The sequence below is a fragment of the Gymnoscopelus braueri genome, assembly GCF_963280865.1.
Source record: "Gymnoscopelus braueri genome assembly, chromosome: 16".
Lineage (NCBI taxonomy): Eukaryota > Metazoa > Chordata > Actinopteri > Myctophiformes > Myctophidae > Gymnoscopelus > Gymnoscopelus braueri.
The window spans coordinates 49,709,597-49,732,704 of NC_137616.1; the positions used below are offsets into that span (position 1 = coordinate 49,709,597).

Consider the following 23,108-nt stretch of genomic DNA (forward strand, 5'->3'; position numbering starts at 1 on the left):
CTGGCTGCACCTTCACTGAGAAACTATATCCATACTTCAGTCCCTGTTTAAATGCTGGTGGTACAAACTCTGCTCCTCTGATCATCTCTCATGTCAACATGGACGCTGATCTTTATGGGGACGGAGGGAACATGTCCCCTACAACTTAAAAAAGAAGAAAAACATGACATTGCTCCCTCCAGTAAATTATTTTAAAAATACATTAGGCATATATTCAATATAAGCTGACTCCACATGTGCATTAATGAAACAAATACATTAAAATACATAAATAAAATAAAAAGTGTATTTAAGGACAGTACGTGAGCATCACAGTACATGTCTTTTCACTGACCTAAACGGTGATGTGCATCTGAGTGATAGAAAAACACAATTTTCAATTTACAGATTTTTCCACAACTGGCACCCCCATCAAGACGGCACCTGCATTGTGTTGGAATATGTTTATGCATTCTGCATCTCAGGAGAGGCTGACAGAGTCTAATGTCACACACACCCACACACACACACACACACACACACACACACACACACACACACACACACACACACACACGCATACGTGAAAATGTTACAACAACTACATGTGTGTATGCAAGTTTCTGTTTGTACATGCATTACAAACTTGACAATACATTTCACACACACACACACACACACACACACACACACACACACACACACACACACGAACACACACACACACACACACACACACACACACACACACACACACACACACACACTCACACTCACACTCACACACACACACACACACACTGGTAGAAGAAACATTAAGCAACAATACAGAGACAAGAAGACAGGTTATCATACAGATGTGATCCAGTTATATGTTACAATAAGTTCACTTTGATAAGAACAATATTACATCATAAATATTCTCCCCACAGTTCACAGCCTGAATGCTTTCGGTTCATTGGTCCATGGCAGGTGGGCGGGGCTTAAGCCTTTTCATTGTTTTTCCACAAAACACCATTTTCAATTTGATCGTTCCATCTCATACATGCATCTAGTAGTTTGATACATAAAGCAAACTGAATATGCGAGGCCGTATTTTAATCTGCTTAGAGAAATCTGAATAGAGTCCCATTTGTTAGTGTGATTTAAATATGTGCATGTTTTGAATGGTTTTCATTAGAAGCACCAGGTATTTATGCTATGCTGGATGTGTGATGAGGACCTGAGTGTCTATTATGCTCTGTGTTCACATCTGGTGTTTTTGTTTCTGGCCGCAGAGATCCTTTCAACTCTGGTTGTGTTGATGAGTGTTTTAGAAGAGCTCCTTGTGTTTTCATCTGAGACAAAACACTGTGGAGACACCTGGTCTTAGAAGGGTTGAAGTGTAGACAGAGTCTCACCGCTGGTTGTACATTTAACATTCTAATATTATTCACTCCTTGATGTCCTGGTGTGAAGCCAGTCAGTTCAGGGTTTTGATTCATTTCTCCAGATATCTCTGCATTGTGTTTACCAGTGTGGATCTAAGGATGTTTGCATCGTTAAAACTGAAATAAAAACTGAAATAAAGTCACAAAAAAACAAAATTTCAAGCTATTTTTCGCCAATTAACCGCAATTTTTCGGCGCCCATGCGCTTCGCGCGCGGCCGACCCCCGCTATGGGCCGGTGAAGATCACAAATGCCAGGGCCGATTTTCTGTGCCAGTCCGTGCCTGTTAAGGCATAGTTGAAGACTTCACAAAGTTGAACCTATTTATACCGGTGAAGTATCTGTGTCATTTTAGAGTTATTTGGCTATTCAAAAATAGCAGATATACCAGCTCAGCTTTTTTTTTTTTTATTCGTGAGAATGTGTTCAAATCTTTGAATATCTATTTTTTTAAACAACATTTTCTACTCAAATCTTTGCTTCTGGGGGTCCCTGGAACAAAACTCGTTAATTTCAAGGAACCCCCAAAATTATATGTATTTAGCCGCGGACCCCCCCCATCCCAAAATATTTTGTTTGATATATATACTGTGTGTACATACATGCACACACACACACACACACACACACACACACACACACACACACACACACACACACACACACACACACACACACACACACACACACACACACACACACACACAAAGCTCCACCATGGGGCCTCATGGGTCTTCTTCAACCAGTGAACTTTATCCTCCTCTCCGTTCCACCTGGGGCCATGAACCATTAAATATTAATGATTTCATTAAATATTAAGACCAGCGTTAGATGTAGGCTAATCCATACTGCTGAGATTACCCAGCATTCATAGCCCTAAAACCTGACACAAATCCTGGAAGCGAGAGAAAGAAAGAAACTAAGAGAAAGCTGATGACACACCGAGAGGGAGGGAGGGGGGAGAGAGAGAGAAGCATAGTCAGGCAGACACAGACAGGCAGACAGACAGACAGACAGACAGACAGACAGACAGACAGACAGAGTCAGGTGAACTATAGATGTGGAGTCTTTGAGTTTTGCTCCAGTATGTGATGACCTCTGATTCAACAGGTCATCTTTGTGACGGCTTCCATATTAAAATATTAAAGCTTATATATTGTGGATCTTTTTTGTTTTTTTTCTTGTTTTTTTTATGTTCAGAACGCAAGATATCGTGATCCGAAGATTTGCTGCTCCATTCACTTCTTGTTTAACTTATTACTTAAAAAGGCTGTATCTCGGCTCCTGTGTACTTTTTTTTTTTTTTACTATGTATTTTTGGCTCAGACATGCTATTTTCAAAGGCAGACAATTAATGTCAACGAGGTCGCGATGACCTCGTTGACATTTGTGAAACCACACAGTATAACCCTCAGTGATTAGCAACCATCAGGGGATCGATCGTAATGGAGATAAATATTCTGTGACTACTTGAAAAAGGTGAGAAAATCTAAAACTCTCTGGCAGTGGGTTTCACACAGCCAGAAATAAGTCTGGCAGTGAGAGAGTTAACCACATGAACCCGAGCGTCACTAATCAGACAGAGAGCGGTTCCATCTCCAGCTCCTCCTGGATGCACGTCAAAGTGTCCTTGAGCAAGAAGACACTGAACCCCTAACTGCTCCTGGTGAGCAGGTTGCTGGTGCCTTTGCATGGTTTCCTCCACTCGCCTGTGTGTGAATGTGTCAAATAATGACAGATATCTGGGTGGGACTGTCCTATGGTGTCATGTACCTGCTGACACCTCTAGATACTGAAACAGACACATTCATAGTGATGCAGGCACTTGTATTAAGATGTTAAATTATCACCAACATTATGGACACGAGGCACTGAATGAAGGCACTGAATGAAGGAACATCGTCAAATAAAAAGTAAAAACAGCGCCCTCTGCTGTTTTTCACTTATTCATTTGGCTCTGGGCGGAGCTGTACGGAGGACCCGTGCTCAGGGAAACCGGGGTTTTGGTCTGCCTTCAGCCTTCCACTTCCGGTGGTGCGACTATGTTTTCATTCCCACTAACAATATTTCTCCACGGAACACTAACACCACTTTTCCCAAAGAACATGGATGGTTTTGGTTATAAGCCCACTTGTTTCTATGATGAAAGAACAAGTTAAAATTTTACATACTTTCCGTGGTTTTGTCGGCTCCGAGGACGCTATTGTTAAGTGAGTTTCGGTTTGTTTCCAGTGGGGAACGAGCCGCACACACATAAATCCCGCCCACTACATTTGATTGGGTAAAAGCGCGGCCTGCTTCCTGATCTGATGGCACGCCCACTTGTAGCCAATTGTGCACGGGTTCTCAACACGGCTCCCGACAGATTCAAGCGCAGTGATGGATCTGTTCTTGAGAGATTAGGTAAACAGTCACATAGCAGAAAGAACAATGTAGCATTTCAGAGAAACTAGGATACCAGTTAAACAAAATGTCTAAACAATATGCTATCTAAATAACAATGTCTCTCTCTAGAGGGATACTCCCCCTCCCCCCCAGCTTCCTTGTGTCCTGTTGAGAACAAACCCACACACAGCCCTGGCTAGGCAACCCAGCCTGGTGGAGATACGCACCCTTTTCTAGTTTGTGTAGTTTTAGTTTTTTTTCTCAAGTCCAGACATGTTTAGTATTACTGATCACCAGTGGTGGAAGAAGTACTCAGATATTTTACTTAAGTAAAAGTAGCAATACCACATTGTAAAAAATACTCTGTTACAAAGTAAAAGGCCTGTGTTCAAAATGTTACCTGAGTAAAAGTACAAAAGTATTGGCATCCAAATATACTTAAAGTTCCGGCTATTTTCAAATAGACTATGTATACAATAGGGCTAAAGTTGTTAATATAGGTTTTATAATATAATAATTTATATCTGAAAAGTAACTAGTAACTTAAGTTTTTTAAATAATTTGAGTGGAGTAAAAGTACAACATTTGCCTCTGAAATCTAGTGGAGTAGAAGTAAAATTATTGAAAATTGGAAATACTCCAGCAAAGTAAAAAAAAGCAGCAATACAAACAGCAAGAATGTGGTCTGACCGTCTGACTAGTCTAACTCTGAGGTGAAGGCTTATCATGTGCGTGGCTATTGTTCTTGAGGTGATAATTAATGGCTACTGGCGAAGGAATTCACACATTTCAACGACCTGCCATTCACTTCATTGAACGTAGGTCACTGAATTGAGTACTTCATTAGTATTCAAATTGCCCGTCATAGCACAGCAAAATCTTGAATCTTCAATACAGTTTGTGTCTTCAATGCCAAGTTAATACTATTCTGTAATAGATACAGGAATGCTCGCTGTTAACACTGCTATTATATCTGATAAGCCTAACCAGCATTTATTTATAACAATCCTTGCACTATGGTAATAAAAAAAAAAAGCAATCTAAGGCTAAACGCAGCTCCGAAGTGGTTGAGTTAAAGGGTGATTAACATTAGAAACAGTAGAAAATCAGTACAAAGCATATTGGCATATTGTAAGTGTAGTCAGTGTTACTGTGAAACAGGGCCTGGCCGAGTTTGTGTGGGGCAGAAACGCGCGCGAAGCGTGCCCAATTTTTTTACATTAATTAATTATACGCGTGCCGTGCGTGTGGGAGGAATAGGGGGAAATAGTTGCGAACGCAGCGGACGCCTCCGCGCGAAGTGGAGCTTACTATGAAACCGTGCTCGGCTTGTGTGTGTGTGGCTCTGTGTGTGGCTCTGTGTGCAGTATTGTGTGCGTGAACTGCCTGTGTGCAGCAACCAGAGTGCACTACAGTGTGGCTGAAATCCGCCTGCCATGAAGAACGCAGGAATGTAGACAATGCTCTGATTAAAATGCACAACAGCCTGAAACATTCCTAAACCAAACACATTTCAAAAACTACAAAGACAAAAAACATTTACAAAAAAAACCCAAAGAAAAACAAACAAACATAACAATTTAAAAAAGACAAAAACTGTACCACCCACTTCTCTACAATTGCTCATTCCTTTCGATTCTTCTTATTGTTATTTTCGAGCTGCGTTCGCTTCCCGCGTTCGCGCGTCTTACTTGTTATAGTATACCCTCCAAAAAAAAGTCCACACACGGACACGCAAACGCACACACACACACACACACACACACACACACACACACACACACACACAAACACACACATACACAGACAACCTCTCCATCTGATAGTTTCGTGCACCTAATAGGTAATGAATAGGAGATGTTTCTCCAAAGACAAGCAAGAAAGAGATGGAGTTGTGAGGGACTGATGATTACCCTGAGTAACACACAAACACGTGCGTACGTGCGTGCGTGTGTGCGTGCGTGCGCACACGTAGTTAATGAAGCAGAAAGTTGCGGAACCCTCTAAGGAAAGTGACCAAGATGCTTTTTGGGGGTCCTCGGCATGGAAACGTTTGTGAACAGCTGTCTTTATGTGGAGGTCAGTCTGGAGCCATGTGGAACTCCATATTTGGGCAAGACTGACGTCATGTTTGATGAGGTCAGATTTCAGTCAGCTTGACTTAAAAGCTGATTAAAGCTGTGAGGAGCATTAGTCAAAGAGAAGAGAGCCTCACACACATAGAAAGATAAATCTTTACAACTTAATATTCTGCTGTAATCACATCATAAACATTCCTGGACTGTAAAGACAGACATCACTGGTTGAAGACACCCCAGAACCACTTGTTAAGAAACCTTTAAGAGACCAAACGTATCTGTCAATAGTTGTATTTCTGAAATGGTTAATCAGTTCAGGAATCATGAGTGGAAAGTAGAATATGAAGCAAAGACAGAGGCTGGAGTTCAGCAGATGATCCAGGAGAGACGACTGAAGATTCAGGAGGTCAAACACTCAGTAGAGATCAGCAGGAAAGATGCAGACACAGTGATAGCAGGCAGTGTGCAGGTCTTCACTGCTCTGATCAGCTGTATTGAGAGGAGCCAGGCTGAGCTCATTGATGTGTTTGAAGAGAAGCAGAAAACAACAGAGAAACATGCTGAAGGCTTCATCAAAGATCTTCAAGTGGAAATCACTCAGTTAGAGAAGAGAAGCTCTGAGCTGAAGCAGCTCTCACACACTGAAGACCACCTCCACCTCCTCCAGAACGTCTCATCCATCAACAGCCCTCCACCCACCAAGGACTGGACAAACGTCAATGTCCATCAGGCTTCATATGTGGGGACTGTGAGGACAGTTGTGGCTCAGCTGGAGAAGACACTCAGTCAAGAGATGAAGAAGCTGTATGATGTTGATCTGAGGATGATCCAGCAATATGCAGTGGATGTGACTCTGGACCCTGATACAGCACATCCCAAACTCATCCTGTCTGAGGATGGAAAACAAGTGAGTGATGGAAACATATGGAAGAATCTCCCAAACAACAAAGAGAGATTCTCTCCATGTATCAGTGTCTTAGGAAAACAAAGCTTCTCCTCAGGAAGGTTTTACTATGAGGTTCAGGTTAAAAGGAAGACTGAGTGGGATCTAGGAGTGGTCAGAGAGTCCATCAACAGGAAGGGAAACATCACACTGAACCCCAACAATGGTTACTGGACTATAGTGTTGAGGAATGGAAATGAGTACAAGGCTTGTGCTAGCCCTGATGTCCTCCTCCCTGTAAGAGAGGAGGTCCAGAAAGTGGGAGTGTTTGTGGATTATGAGGAGGGTCTGGTCTCCTTTTATGATGTGGAGGCGGGAGTTCATCTCTACTCTTTCACTGGCTGCACCTTCACTGAGAAACTATATCCATACTTTAGTCCCTGTTTTAATGCTGGTGGTACAAACTCTGCTCCTCTGATCATCTCTCGTGTCAACATGGACGCTGATCTTTATGGGGACGGAGGGAACATGTCCCCTACAACTACAAAAAGAAGAAAAACATTACATTGCTCCCTCCAGTAAATTATTTTAAAAATACATTAGGCATATATTCAATATAAGCTGACTCCACATGTGCATTAATGAAACAAATACATTAAAATACATAAATAAAATAAAAAGTGTATTTAAGGACAGTACGTGAGCATCATAGTACATGTCTTTTCACTGACCTAAACGGTGACTTGCATCTGAGTGATAGAAAAGAAAAAGTGCAAATATCACCATTCAGAATTAGGAAGATCTTTCTTTTTTTTTTGTTGCCACAACTGGCACCCCCATCAAGACGGCACCTGCATTGTGTTGGAATATGTTTATGCATGCTGCATCTCATGAGAGACTGACAGAGTCTAATGTTGCACACACACACACACGCACACGCACACGTGAAAATGTTTCAACAACTACATATGTGTATGCACGTTTCTGTTTGTATACATGCATTACAAACTTGACAATACATTTCACACACACACACACACACACACACACACACACACACACACACACACACACACACACACACACACACACTGGTAGAAGAAGCATTAAGCAATAATACAGAGACATAAGAAGACATGTTATCATACGATCCAGTTATATGTTACAATATGTTCACTTTGATAAGAACAATATTACATCATAAATAGTCTCCCTACAGGTCACAGCCTGAATGCTTTCGGTTCATTGGTCCATGGCAGGTGGGCAGGGCTTAAGCCCTTTCATTGTTATTCCGCAAACACCATTTTCAATTTGATCGTTCCATCTCATGAATGCAAGGAGTCCCATTTGTTAAAGATGTGTATGTTTTGAATGGTTTTCAATAGAAGCACCAGGTATTTATGCTATGCTGGATGTGTGATGATGACCTGAGTGTCTATTAAGCTCTGTGTTCACATCTGGTGTTTTTGTTTCTGGCCGCAGAGATCCTTTCAACTCTGGTTGTGTTGATGAGTGTTTTAGAAGAGCTCCTTGTGTTTTCATCTGAGACCAAACACTGTGGAGAAACCTGGTCTTAGAAGCATTGAAGTGTAGACAGAGTCTCACCACTGGTTGTACATTTAACATTCTAATATTATTCACTCCTTGACATCCTGGTGTGAAGCCAGTCAGTTCAGGGTTTTGATTAATTTCTCCAGATATCTCTGCATTCTGTTTACCAGTGTGGATCTAAGGATGTTTGCATCGTTCCCCAGCTGGCTGGATGCTCTGTAAGAGACACAGTTCTCTCTTTATGAATTACTGACAGTACAGCCTCTGACCAGCTCTTTCGGTGAGTCATTTCCATCAATAAGGCATAGTTGAAGACTTCACAAAGTTGAACCTATTTATACCGGGAAGTATCTGTGTCATTTTAGAATTATTTGTCTATTCAAAAATAGCAGATATACCAGCTCAGCTTTTTTTTTTTTTTTTTTGAAAATTTGTTCAAATCTTTGAATATCTATTTTTTCTAACATTTTCTACTCAAATCTTTGCTTCTGGGGGTCCCTGGAACAAAACTCGTTAATTTCAAGGACCCCCAAAATTATATGTATTTAGCCGCGGACCCCCCCCATCCCAAAATATGGGGGGGGTCACCATATTTTGGGACACACACACACACACACACACACACACACACACACACACACACACACACACACACACACACACACACACACACACACACACACAGCTCCACCATGGGGCCTCTGCATGTCTTCTTCAACCAGTGAACTTTATCCTCCTCTCCGTTCCACCTGGGGCCATGAACCATTAAATATTCATTCATTAAATATTAAGACCAGCGTTAGATGTAGGCTAATCCATACTGCTGAGATTACCCAGCATTCATAGCCCTAAAACCTGACACAAATCCTGGAAGCGAGAGAAAGAAAGAAACTAAGAGAAAGCTGATGACACACCGAGAGGGAGGGAGGAGAGAGAGAGAGAGGCATAGTCAGGCAGGCACAGACAGGCAGACAGACAGACAGACAGACAGACAGACAGACAGACAGACAGACAGAATCAGGTGAATTATAGATGTGGAGTCTTTGAGTTTTGCTCCAGTATGTGATGACCTCTGATTCAACAGGTCAGCTTTGTGACGGCTTCCATATTAAAATATTAGAGCTTATATATTGTGGATCTTTTTTCTTTTTATGTTCAGAACGCGATATATCGTGATCCGAAGATTTGCTGCTCCATTCACTTCTTGTTTAACTTATTACTTAAAAAGGCTGTATCTCGGCTCCTGTGTACTTTTTTTTTTTACTATGTATTTTTGGCCCAGACATGCTATTTTCAAAGGCAGACAATTAACACATTAACCGCCAAGAACGTAGTCCTACGGTCCGTTAAATCCAACTGTTAAGCGCCGAGACCGTAGCCCTACGGTCCACGGTCTTTTCGCGCTAAAAATTTCCGGGTGCACTTTCGGAATTTTTTTGATCCACTTCCGTTTCCGGTTTGATGACCGGAAACAGAATTATTTGGGATCCGGTTTTGACGATCACGTCCGCCCTCGTTCTACAGACGAAACTGAAACTCAATTCTCTTCCTGTAGTTTTTTCTCCTCGCATATCACTGTTTAACGTAATCCGCTCTAACTACAACATGGATGCCCCGTTTGACACGTGGTTTTCACTGGGAGATACAGTGAGATGTCGCGGATGTAAACAGACCGTGTACGGCTCAATCTTAAGGATTTTAACAAGATCTATGGCGACATGAAAAAAACAAAAAAAACAACAATAACACCTTGGCACTGGTGAGTACATTATGAGATTAACCTCTGGCGGTCGATGTGTTAATGTCAACGAGGTCGTGATGACCTCGTTGACATTTGTGAAACCACACAGTATAACCCTCAGTGATTAGCAACCATCAGGGGATCGATCATAATGGAGATAAATATTCCGTGACTACTTGAAAAAGGTGAGAAAATCTAAAAATCGCTGGCAGTGGGTTTCACACAGCCAGAAATAAGTCTGGCAGTGAGAGAGTTAACCACATGAACCCGAGCGTCCCTATTCAGACAGAGAGCGGCTCTATCTCCAGCTCCTCCTGGATGCAAGTCAAAGTGTCCTTGAGCAAGAAGACACTGAACCCCTAACTGCTCCTGGTGAGCAGGTTGCTGGTGCCTTTGCATGGTTTCCTCCACTCGCCTGTGTGTGAATGTGTCAAATAATGACAGATATCTGGGTGGGACTGTCCTATGGTGTCATGTACCTGCTGACACCTCTAGATACTGAAACAGACACATTCGTAGTGATGCAGGCACTTGTATTAAGATGTTAAATGATCACCAACATTATGGACACGAGGCACTGAATGAAGGCACATATTCAAGAAAACCTTTGAGCTTCACAGACACACAGAGTTCTAGCCTGGTATCTGTGGTGGATGACCTTTGTGTTTGACCTCTGTTTGACCTCTACGTTCTCCTGCCTGTCACCGAGGTGGACGTTAGCAGAGCAGCTCATTGATATTCATGAAGTCGTTCAGAGCGCGCTCAGTAAAGGCCAGGTGAAAGAAAGTTGACCCGGATCCCAGGGCTCAACTGGCACTCTGGTTCCCATACACCTCTCTCTTTTGTCCAATAAGGACACCACACATGTGAACAGTACCCCAGTACGTCCTGCAAATGATGGTTACAGTTAGAAATGCTTTATTTAAATGTTTTAGCAGATGGTTTTATCCAGAGTGAGTTAAAGGGTGAGATCGGAATAAGCAGAGTAAACAGGAACTCTAGTCAACAAACAAGGTAAACAGCAATCTGGGAACCCATCGTCAAATAAAAAGTAAAAACAGCGCCCTCTGCTGTTTTTCACTTATTCATTTGGCTCTGGGCGGAGCTGTACGGAGGACCCGTGCTCAGGGAAACCGGGGTTTTGGTCTGCCTTCAGCCTTCCACTTCCGGTGGTGCGACTATGTTTTCATTCCCACTAACAATATTTTTCCACGGAACACTAACACCACTTTTCCCAAAGAACATGGATGGTTTTGGTTATAAGCCCACTTGTTTCTATGATGAAAGAACAAGTTAAAATGTTACTAACTTTCCGTGGTTTTGTCGGCTCCGAGGACGCTATTGTTAAATGAGTTTCGGTTTGTTTCCAGTGGGGAACGAGCCGCACACACATAAATCCCGCCCACTACATTTGATTGGGTAAAAGCGCGGCCTGCTTCCTGATCTGATGGCACGCCCACTTGTAGCCAATTGTGCACGGGTTCTCAACACGGCTCCCGACAGATTCAAGCGCAGTGATGGATCTGTTCTTGAGAGATTAGGTAAACAGTCACATAGTAGCAGAGAGAACAATGTAGCATTTCAGAGAAACTAGGATACGAGTTAAACAAAATGTATAAACAATATGCTATCTAAATAACAATGTCTCTCTCTAGAGGGATACTCCCCCTCCCCCCAGCTTCCTCGTGTCCTGTTGAGAACAAACCCACACACAGCCCTGGCTAGGCAACCCAGCCTGGTGGAGATACGCACCCTTTTCTAGTTTGTGTAGTTTTAGTTTTTTTTCCAGACATGTTTAGTATTACTGATCACCAGTGGTGGACGAAGTACTCAGATATTTTACTTAAGTAAAAGTAGCAATACCACATTGTAAAAAATACTCTGTTACAAAGTAAAAGGCCTGTGTTCAAAATGTTACCTGAGTAAAAGTACAAAAGTATTGGCATCCAAATATACTTAAAGTTCCGGCTATTTTCAAATAGCCTATGTATACAATCTAAAGTGGTTAATATATGTTTTATAATATAATAATTTATATCTGAAAAGTAACTAGTAACTTAAGTTTTTTAAATAATTGTAGTGGAGTAAAAGTACAATATTTGCCGCTGAGATGTAGTGGAGTAGAAGTAAAAGTATTGAAAATTAGAAATACTCCAGCAAAGTAAAAAAAATACCTCAAAACTGTACTTAAGTACAGCACTTGAGTACATGTACAGTACTTGGTTACTTTCCACCACTGCTGATCACATCCCTGATGGATATGATCTACATAACCACACTGCTCCTTAGGGCTTTCACCAACTAGTCCACTAGTATAACCACTAGTCAACCTTGTTGGTACTAGTCGAATAGTTGATTTATTTTATTGTATTGTATTTATTTATTTTGCATTGTTTAAATGCCATTACTATTATTATTATCCTCCTGCCTTTATTTTTTATCAAAAGGGGGTCAAAAGTATGCCCAATCATAGCCTATTATTGGGCAATAGCCCTCTTTTGAGGATCCTTGGAGACGCTACTGTGCTGCTTTGCCAGAAGCACATTATTATTATTTTTCAATAGGTAAACTCGACTAGACAACTACCACTGGGTCAAATTAGTCGACCAGTAAAAATCTCTAGTCGTGACAGACCTACTCGTGATGAATTGATGTTGTATGAAGACACTTCACACTTTAATGTCCTGCTCAGGCTGCCGTAGTACGTGTACCGACTTCTAAAGTACTCTAAAGTCATTCTTTGCAGCGACAAAAAAAAGCAATAAACACTAGGTAACCTGAACGGCAGTTGGACGGCGGCCATTTTAATTTACCGAACTGACGGCTTTCAATGATGATTTGACTTCCGCCATTTTCTTGTCAAGATTGTTATGAGAAATTGTATAACGGTGTAAGGACACACACACACACACACACACACACACACACACACACACACACACACACACACACACACACAACCTCTCCATCTGATAGTTTCGTGCAGCTAATAGATAATGAATAGGAGATGTTTCTCCAAAGACAAGCGAGAGAGACATTGAGTTTTGAGGGACTGATGATTACCCAGAGTAACACACAAACACCTCCGTGCGTGCGTGCGTGCGTGCGTGCGTGCGTGCGTGCGTGCGTGCGTGCGTGCGTGCGCACACGTAGTTAATGAAGCGGGCCCCTCTAAGAAAAGTGACCAAGATGCTTTTTGGGGATCCTCGGCATGGAAACGTTTGTAAACAGCTGTCTTTATGTGGAGGTCAGTCTGGAGCCATGTGGAACTCCATATATGGGCAAGACAGACGCCATGTTTGATGAGGTCAGATTACGGTCAGCTTGACTTAAAAGCTGATTAAAGCTGCGAGGAGCATTAGTCAAAGAGAAGAGAGCCTCACACACATAGAAAGATAAACCCTTACAACTTAATATTCTGCTGTAATCACATCATAAACATTCCTGAATTGTAAAGACAGACATCACTGGTTGAAGACACCCCAGCACCACTTGTTAAGAAACCTATAAGGGACCAAACGTATCTGTCAATAGTTGTATTCCTGAAATGATTAATCAGTTCAGGAATCATGAGTGGAAAGAAGAATATGAAGCAAAGACAGAGGATAAAATCCAGCAGATGATCCAGGAGAGACGACTGAAGATTCGGGAGGTCAAACACTCAGTAGAGATCAGCAGGAAAGATGCAGACACAGTGATAGCAGGCAGTGTGCAGGTCTTCACTGCTCTGATCAGCTGTATTGAGAAGAGCCAGGCTGAGCTCATTGATGTGATTGAAGAGAAGCAGAAAACAACAGAGAAACAGGCTGAAGGCTTCATCAAATATATGCAAGTGGAAATGACTCAGTTAGAGAAGAGAAGCTCTGAGCTGAAGCAGCTCTCACACACTGAAGACCACCTCCACCTCCTCCAGAACTTCACCTCCATCAACACCCCTCCACCCACCAAGGACTGGACAAACGTCAATGTCCATCAGGCTTCGTATGTGGGGACTGTGAGGACAGCTGTGGCTCAGCTGGAGAAGACACTCAGTCAAGAGATGAAGAAGCTGTATGATGTTGATCTGAGGAGGATCCAGCAATATGCAGTGGATGTGACTCTGGACCCTGATACAGCACATCCCGAACTCATCCTGTCTGAGGATGGAAAACAAGTGAGTCATGGACACATACGGAAGAAACTCCCAAAGAACACAGAGAGATTCTCTACATGTATCGATGTCTTAGGAAAACAAAGCTTCTCCTCAGGAAGGTTTTACTATGAGGTTCAGGTTAAAGGGAAGACTGAGTGGGATCTAGGAGTGGCCAGAGAGTCCATCAACAGGAAGGGATCAATCATACTGAGCCCCAACAATGGTTACTGGTCTATAGTGTTGAGGAATAGAAATGAGTATGAGGCTTATGCTGACTATGCTGTCCTCCTCCCTGTAAGAGAGAAGGTCCAGAAAGTGGGAGTGTTTGTGGATTATGAGGAGGGTCTGGTCTCCTTTTATGATGTGGAGGCCAGAGTTCATCTCTACTCTTTCACTGGCTGCACCTTCACTGAGAAACTATATCCATACTTCAGTCCCTGTTTTAATGATGGTGGTACAAACTCTGCTCCTCTGATCATCTCTCATGTCAACATGGACGCTGATCTTCATGGGACGGAGGGAACATGTCCCCTCCACCTTCAAAGAGAAGAAAAACATTACATTGCTCCCTCCAGTAAATTATTTTAAAAATACATTAGGCATATATTCAATGTAAGCTGAGTCCACACGTGCCTTAATGAAACAAATACATTAAAATACATAAATAAAATACAATTTGCATTTAAGGACAGTACGTGAGCCTCACAGTACATGTCTTTTCACTGACCTAAACGGTGACGTGCATCTGAGTGATAGAAAAAAAAGTGCAAAATTTGGAAGATCACCTTTTTTTTTTTTTTTTGCCACAACTGGCACCCCCATCAAGACGGCACCTGCATTGTGTTGGAATATGTTTATGCATTCTGCATCTCAGGAGAGACTGACAGAGTCTAATGTCACACACACACACACACACACACACACGCACGCACGCACGCACGCACGCACGCACGCACGCACGCACGCACACACATGCACGCACACGAACACACACACACACACACACACACAAAGATGCTATTCTAAATGGTCATATAAGGTATGTACTAAAGATAAGAGCGACACAAACATAGGTACACAAATACAAATAGCAATGACCATGTATAGTATCACAGGACAAATGATATGCTGACACAGAGAATAGCATGGAGGATTCAGCTCAGCTGTTAGATTGACAGCTGTAGCTGATTTAGAATTAGCACATTCATGTGAAGAGTGGTTGACTAGACATTCAATGAGATTGAATTGGAAGGCCAACAAATACACAATATTATCTATAAATTCCTGCCACCATATTCCACAGCTTTTTGTTTTTGTACATGAATAATCATATTCATGTACATACGACAGGAGATTTATAGAATGACAAATCCATAGACATTTAAACAACTACATGTTGATATAGCTATATATTTACTCCACCATTTACTGTATGATCAATCAGACAAAAATATCAGGACACAGGACGTGCGACTTTTAACACTTGCATGACTAAGCTATCAATATGACCGATTTTGAGAATTTAAAGTGGATTATCTTCTCTCATGAAGCTCTGAGAAAGTTCCCCTTTCATGACTTTTCCTAAATATTTGTTTCAAATCATCTCCGTTTTTTTTTTCTTCTGAAACGTATTATAAATATGAAATATATACCATATATACCATCCCAACCGTTATATTTCGGCTAAATTGACCGCTCTCCCACTCTCTCCCCCAGGCAAGAGCAGTTCACACCTCTAGACCCCCCGCAGAGCGGCCCGTAGACGAGCTGCAGCAGCGAGTCTATGCGAGTCGATGTTGCCATGTCTGCTTATTATAAGCGACTTTGGGCTTGTTTTTCGCGTCTTTCTATTATTATTAATATTATAATTATATATATAATTACATTATAATGGTAATACTTTTCTACTCCACTACAGCTCAGAGGCAAATCTTGTACTTTTACTTCACTACAATTATTTGAAAACTTTAGTTACTAGTTACTTTGCAGATATAAATATCTTTTCATACTTGTTTAGATTAGAGCTTCATGCATTTTTATTAGGTATATATTTATATAGAAAGGTCTAACCAGGGACTGGTGTTGCAAATTAGCCTCGGCTATTACCCCATTCATGCCTAACTGTTTTCTCAGGGCACAACGACGCATGCAGTAACATTTTCATAGACCTGACTTATTTCTCTCGCAAAATGTGGCGACCCATTTTCAACTTTCCCTTTCACTGCAAAGCGGTGGAAAAAGATAGGATCTACAAGCATACAGCTTGTCACGCAGCAACTGTTTTATGCTTGAAGATCAGATATTTTGCGCAGGATTGAGCACATTTGTGGAACATAGCATTGTGTTCACTTGTTGCAAGGGAGGAGGAGAGGAGACGCGTTTGTCAGCGACGTGGACAGCTGATAGAATGAGAGCTTTACGCTCAGACAATAATGTGAATATTATTATTGTGAATAATAATAATATAGGTTTGTCACTGGGTTGTTTACAAGTTACTATAGTTCGCTTGCTGCTACTAAATCGAAAGCAGCATTACATCACGGTCATATTATGACAGTCATGATGAAACTTCAACCTGTTTTTTGCACTTTCTCCATTTATAGCCCGAACATCTACATAAACGTTCGGATTTCAAATATAAAGTTTTTATTCCGTGGCCACGGATGTTACAATTTACTTCGGGTGGGTATAAGTACCCGTAACTTCTGTATTGTTCAATGAAAAGCATTTTAATCCGATTGGCGGTCATTTTCTCATAGAGTTATAGTGTATCAGAGTGCAATTACACCTCCCAACCGATAGGGTCACTTAGTTGAAAGCATGGAAAAAATACGGAGAAAATGGCCACCGATCGGATTTAAATGTTTTTTATTAGACAATACGGAGAATATGGGTACTTATGGGTTACCCGAATAGAATTGTAACATCCCTGGCCATGAGGTAAGCACTTTATATTTGAAATTTGAACGTTTGTGTAGATGTATGGGGTGTAAATGGAGAAAGTGCAAACCTTTTGTTAACTTATAACTCGATCTCTTTGTGGTGAACGCTTGTGTTCAAGCATTGTGTTTTGTTCTCCACATCGATGTAGCGAAAATGTGTCCATATCACCTCTTCTCTTTCTCCCGAGCCCCGTGCAAAGCATTTTACCGTTTTATTTTGTAAAGTTTCGCTCTGAAATCTGAATCCTCCTGCCATTCATTTGACGGTGTGACTCTGTGTGTGTGTGTGTGTGTGTGTGTGTGTGTGTGTGCGTGTGCGTGCGCGGCTGCAACTTTAAAAGGGGGTGTGTGTGTGAGTGAGTGAGGAACAGCATGCCCTGCGCTGCTTATCAAAGGAGACAGGGAGTGACAAAATCATATAATAAATATATGATATAATATTTCGTCTCGTCTTTGTTCGTGAACTAAAATGACCATAGAGTTTAGTCCAGTCTTTATTTAGTGAACTACATTTTTGTCTCGTCTTTATTAGTCAACGAAATTGCATGATGATTTAGTCCCAGTTATTGTTTATTCATGGGTGGTGGTCTCGTCTCGTCTTCGTCCTTTGAAAAATGTGCGTTGACGAACATATTTCGTTTCGTTTTCGTTAACGAAATCAACACTGCATGGAAGTAAAAATGAGATCCCCACATACACAAATCACAAATCATGATGACATAGGAGACAGATAGAAATACACACTAGCCTACTGCCTACACTTTCATAGACCTGCCTGCTTATTTCTCTCTCAAAATTTGGCAACCCATTTTCAACTCTCATCTTTTTAGAAGACAATGGAACCCCCCACTGTTTGGGGGAGAAAGTGTGAACTAGTCTGGAGAACAGAGGGAGACAGTGGCCAATAGGATAGCCTGATTTGGGGATCAAAATGATCTTTTTTCAGGCTTGGTGGAGGAGTATGAAACCTCAGTCATGCGAGTGTTAACTGATGCATAATTGCCTGACACAGAAGGCATCACTGAGACTGCCGTTAACCTAATAATAATGTCCAAAGTAGATCTACTTGTTTGGGTTTGAGAATACAGATAAATATCAAACATATCACATGAAACATATTGAAGGTACAGGAACTATTCTTAGCTCACGTTTTAATCTTTTATCGCCTTTCACGATTCCATTTGTAACGCCTCTCACGGATTACCGACTTTCACGATTCGATTTATAACGCCTCACACGATCTAACTAAAAGAGAACTCGTCCTGTCCTTTATCTCTGTTTTCAGTTGACTCACACCATTGCTTAATGTCTCTTCTATAGTGATCTCCACTGGGCTGGTGGTTCCCCTGTTCAGTGGCTCTCAAATGCAGCATGTCTCTCTGTGGCTTGGTCCTCCTGCTGTGGCAAAGTCTCTTGTTGTTTGACATGGTGTCGATTTTGTCACCTCCGCTGTTAAATGGTGACAGTGGTGACATCGTTGGTGCTGCTCTCATGGCTGGTGAACACGCACGCTCTGCTGTGGAAAACGCACGCTCTGCTCCTTTCCTCTGGCACTTGAAGCCTGTAGTTTCCTTGTTATCATCACAGACAGAATAGATCGGTCTGCGAGGTTCCAATCGTGTAGACCTTGTTGAAGATCATCAGAAGTTGATTCTGTATACCTTGCTTCTGTGGTGGTCTCGTCTTTGTCCTCCATTGTCTGGATCTGTATATTAACATGTAGTTAATGAAGCAGAAAGTTGCAGACCCCTCTAAGGAAAGTGACCAAGATGCTTTTTGGGGGTCCTCGGCTTGTGAACAGCTGTCTTTATGTGGAGGTCAGTCTGGAGCCATGTGGAACTCCATATTTGGGCAAGACTGACGTCATGTTTGATGAGGTCAGATTTCAGTCAGCTTGACTTAAAAGCTGATTAAAGCTGTGAGGAGCATTAGTCAAAGAGAAGAGAGCCTCACACACATAGAAAGATCAACCCTTACAACTTAATATTCTGCTGTAATCACATCATAAACATTCCTGGACTGTAAAGACAGACATCACTGGTTGAAGACACCCCAGCACCACTTGTTAAGAAACCTATAAGAGACCAAACGTATCTGTCAATAGTTGTATTTCTGAAATGGTTAATCAGTTCAGGAATCATGAGTGGAAAGTAGAATATGAAGCAATGACAGAGGCTGGAGTTCAGCAGATGATCCAGGAGAGACGACTGAAGATTCAGGAGGTCAAACACTCAGTAGAGATCAGCAGGAAAGATGCAGACACAGTGATAGCAGGCAGTGTGCAGGTCTTCACTGCTCTGATCAGCTGTATTAAGAGGAGCCAGGCTGAGCTCATTGATGTGATTGAAGAGAAGCAGAAAACAACAGAGAAACAGGCTGAAGGCTTCATCAAAGATCTGCAAGTGGAAATCACTCAGTTAGAGAAGAGAAGCTCTGAGCTGAAGCAGCTCTCACACACTGAAGACCACCTCCACCTCCTCCAGAACGTCTCATCCATCAACACCCCTCCACCCACCAAGGACTGGACACATGTCAATGTCCATCAGGCTTCATATGTGGGGACTGTGAGGACAGCTGTGGCTCAGCTGGAGAAGACACTCAGTCAAGAGATGAAGAAGCTGTATGATGTTGATCTGAGGATGATCCAGCAATATGCAGTGGATGTGACTCTGGACCCTGATACAGCACATCCCTCCCTCATCCTGTCTGAGGATGGAAAACAAGTGAGTCATGGAAACATATTGAATAATCTCCCAAAGAACACAGAGAGATTCTCTGCATGTGTCTGTGTCTTAGGAAAACAAAGCTTCTCCTCAGGAAGGTTTTACTATGAGGTTCAGGTTAAAAGGAAGACTAAGTGGGATCTAGGAGTAGCTGGAGAGTCCATCAACAGGAAGGGATCAATCACATATACTCCCAACAATGGTTACTGGACTATAATGTTGAGGAATAGAAATGAGTACAAGGCTGCTGCTCACCCTTCTGTCCTCCTCCCTGTAAGAGAGAAGGTCCAGAAAGTGGGAGTGTTTGTGGATTATGAGGAGGGTCTGGTCTCCTTTTATGATGTGGAGGCCAGAGTTCATATCTACTCTTTCACTGGCTGCACCTTCACTGAGAAACTATATCCATACTTCAGTCCTGATCTTAATGCTGGTGGTACAAACTCTTCTCCTCTGATCATCTCTCATGTCAACATGGACGCTGATCTTTATGGGGACGGAGGGAACATGTCCCCTCCAACTTAAAAAAGAAGAAAAACATGACATTGCCCTCTCCAGTAAATACATTATGCATATTCAATATAAGCTGACTCCACATGTGCATTAATGAAACAAATACAGTACATACAGTACGTGAGCCTCACAGTACATGTCTTTGTGAAAAATGTATTATTCATTTACAAACTAGCATCAGACCAGCCACTCCAATAAGGTTCACTGACACAAACGGTGACGTATATCTGAGTGATAGAAAAAAAACTATTGTGCAAATGTTACCCATTCAGAATTGGGAAGATCTTTTTTTTCTTGCAACAACTGGCACCCCCATCGAGATGGCCTCTGTATTGTGTTGGAATATGTTGACAGAGTCTAATGTCGTTCACACACACACACACACACACACACACACACACACACACACACACACACACACACACACACACACACACACACACACACACACACAGACACACACACTATTCTTATCTCCCACTGGGACGGTGACTCTCGGGAATTCCCAAAAAGTGACGATGAGTGCCAAAACCGGGATTTACCGTGATCTACAAAGTAACTAAAGTTTTCAAATAATTGTAGTGGAGTAAAACTACAATATGTGCCTTTGAGATGTAGTGGAGTAGAAGTAAAAGTACCGAAAATTTGGAAAACTCCAATAAAGTAAAAATACCTCAACACTCTACTTACATACCAGGTGTCTAAATCCTCTTGTTGTTCCTTCCTGTCAGGTTGAAATGGAGGACGTGGAGAACGAAGACAAGAGATACGCCCTCTTCCTGGACCTGCTGGACCACGCCCGCAAGTGGGAGGAGTTTCAGTCGCTCATGCTCCTCCTCCAGGCGTGGCCGCCCATGGCGAAGGAGGAAGTGTAAGACCCGTCAATATACGTAGTGTTGTATACACACACGCACGCATGCATGCACGCTCACGCACGCACGCACAAACGTGCACGCGCACACGCACATATACGAAGCATAAACACGTTCGTTGTTATTACGTCTGCCTGACAATCTACCTTTTTTTTTTCTTATTCTTTGCCGTGTGATACCGCTACACAACCAAGTATAAATGAAGTATAACACTAGAGTTGTAAACACACATACACATGATGCACATATAACACATTTCTCATTATTTGTTCAAAGTCTGCACCAAGAAAAATGTATGGAAGAAATTCAAGATAAAAAAGTAGCCAGAGGGCAATAACACATTCCCTGTCATTCACAACATCTACGCCCATTAACCCAGAATTAATTCTGTCTATGTGGTCCCAGTGCCAGAGATTTTTTAATTTATATTAGATGTTCAAGTAGTCACAGAACTTTTATTTCCAGTATGATCGATCCCCTGATGGTTGCTAATCACTGAGGGTTGCACTGTGTGGTTTCACAAATGTCAACGAGGTCATCGCGACCTTGTTGACATTAATTGTCTACTTTTGAAAATAGCATGCCTGGGCCAAAGATACATAGTAGTAATACAATAGTAATACATAGCAGCAAATCTTCAAAACATGATATCTTAGGTTCTGAACGTTTTTTTATTTATTTTAATTTTTTTTGCGGTAAAACGCGTGAAACGTGTGCACGCACACGCGCGCACCCGTCTGTCCAGTGGTACTTTTTACTTAACTCATTGAGTGCCAATGACGTCACTCAATGAGTTAAGTAAAAAGTGCCACTGGACGGACGGGCGCGCGCACGCACACACACACACACACACACACACACACACACACACACACACACACACACACACACACACACACACACACACACACACACACACGCCTCATTCCTTTCGATTCTTCTTATTGTTATTTTCGAGCTGCGTTCGCTTCCAGCGTTCGCGCGTCTTACTTGTTCAGTTTAATCCATTCTGCAAGTGAAGGTGGTGAGAGATTAAATAAAGGTAGAGTGTTTGATCAATAATTTAGAAGGACACTCACTGGACCCCTGTGGCCCTAATGAGGGGAGGGAGGGGGGAGTACCGGGGGGTCCCAAAGCTACAGGGTTCACAACCCAGGACCCCTTTTGATCAAATATTGAAGCCTGTTAAGAGAGTCACCGTCCCAGTGGGAGAAAAGAAGTGTGTGTGTGTGTGTGTGTGTGTGTGTGTGTGTGTGTGTGTGTGTGTGTGTGTGTGTGTGTGTGTGTGTGTGTGTGTGTGTGTGTGTGTGTGTGTGTGTGTGTGTGTCTCTCTCTCAGTGAGATGCAGAATGCATAAACATATTCCTACACAATACAGAGGCCATCCCGATGGGGGTGCCAGTTGTGGCAACAAAAGCTCTTCTGAATGGGTAACATTTGCACAATTGTTTTTTGCCAGACCCAGGGGGTCAGGCCTACATGAGGCTTTGTCGGTCCCCTTTTGCTATAGTTTTCGTCCATATATGGACGAAAACATTTTCTTACATGTCCCTCTTTTTGATTTGCCAAGCTTAGCGTGACGTAGTTTAGAAACCTTTCAGATTTCCGGCCATTCAGATTTCAACCACTAGGGGTCTGGCAGTACCAGGTCCCCTGGTTCCCTTGTTTCTATCACTCAGATGCACGTCACCGTTTGTGTCAGGGAACCTTATTGGAGTGGCTGGTCTGATTCTAGTTTGTAAATGAATAATACATTTTGCACAAAGACATGTACTGTGAGGCTCACGTACTGTATGTATTGTATTTGTTTCATTAATGCACGTGTGGAGTCAGCTTGTATTGAATATATGCATAATGTATTTACTGGACAGGGCAATGTCAT

At 42.1% G+C, this 23,108-nt stretch overlaps 3 protein-coding genes across 3 annotated transcripts in view; all 3 read left to right on the plus strand.

Annotated features, from left to right (window-relative positions):
• Nucleotides 1–23,108, plus strand: part of nbas (NBAS subunit of NRZ tethering complex) — a 245,306-nt gene that overhangs the window by 209,590 nt on the left and 12,608 nt on the right. Inside the window, exon 48 of the mRNA XM_080452909.1 lies at nucleotides 21,086–21,225. Within this exon, the coding sequence (XP_080309035.1) occupies nucleotides 21,086–21,225 (140 nt within the window). The remainder of the gene's footprint in view (nucleotides 1–21,085; nucleotides 21,226–23,108) is intronic.
• Nucleotides 6,196–8,528, plus strand: LOC308103889 (pyrin-like; the record flags this gene model as incomplete). The annotated part of the gene is made up of 3 exons (XM_080454098.1): nucleotides 6,196–6,206; nucleotides 6,362–7,285; nucleotides 8,477–8,528. 3 exons carry the CDS (start codon nucleotides 6,196–6,198, stop codon nucleotides 8,526–8,528), a joined length of 987 nt encoding a protein of 328 aa, XP_080310224.1.
• Nucleotides 13,595–20,366, plus strand: LOC308103890 (uncharacterized protein; the record flags this gene model as incomplete). The annotated part of the gene is made up of 2 exons (XM_080454099.1): nucleotides 13,595–14,665; nucleotides 19,641–20,366. The coding sequence occupies 2 exons, from the start codon at nucleotides 13,595–13,597 to the stop codon at nucleotides 20,364–20,366; spliced, it is 1,797 nt and encodes a 598-aa protein (XP_080310225.1).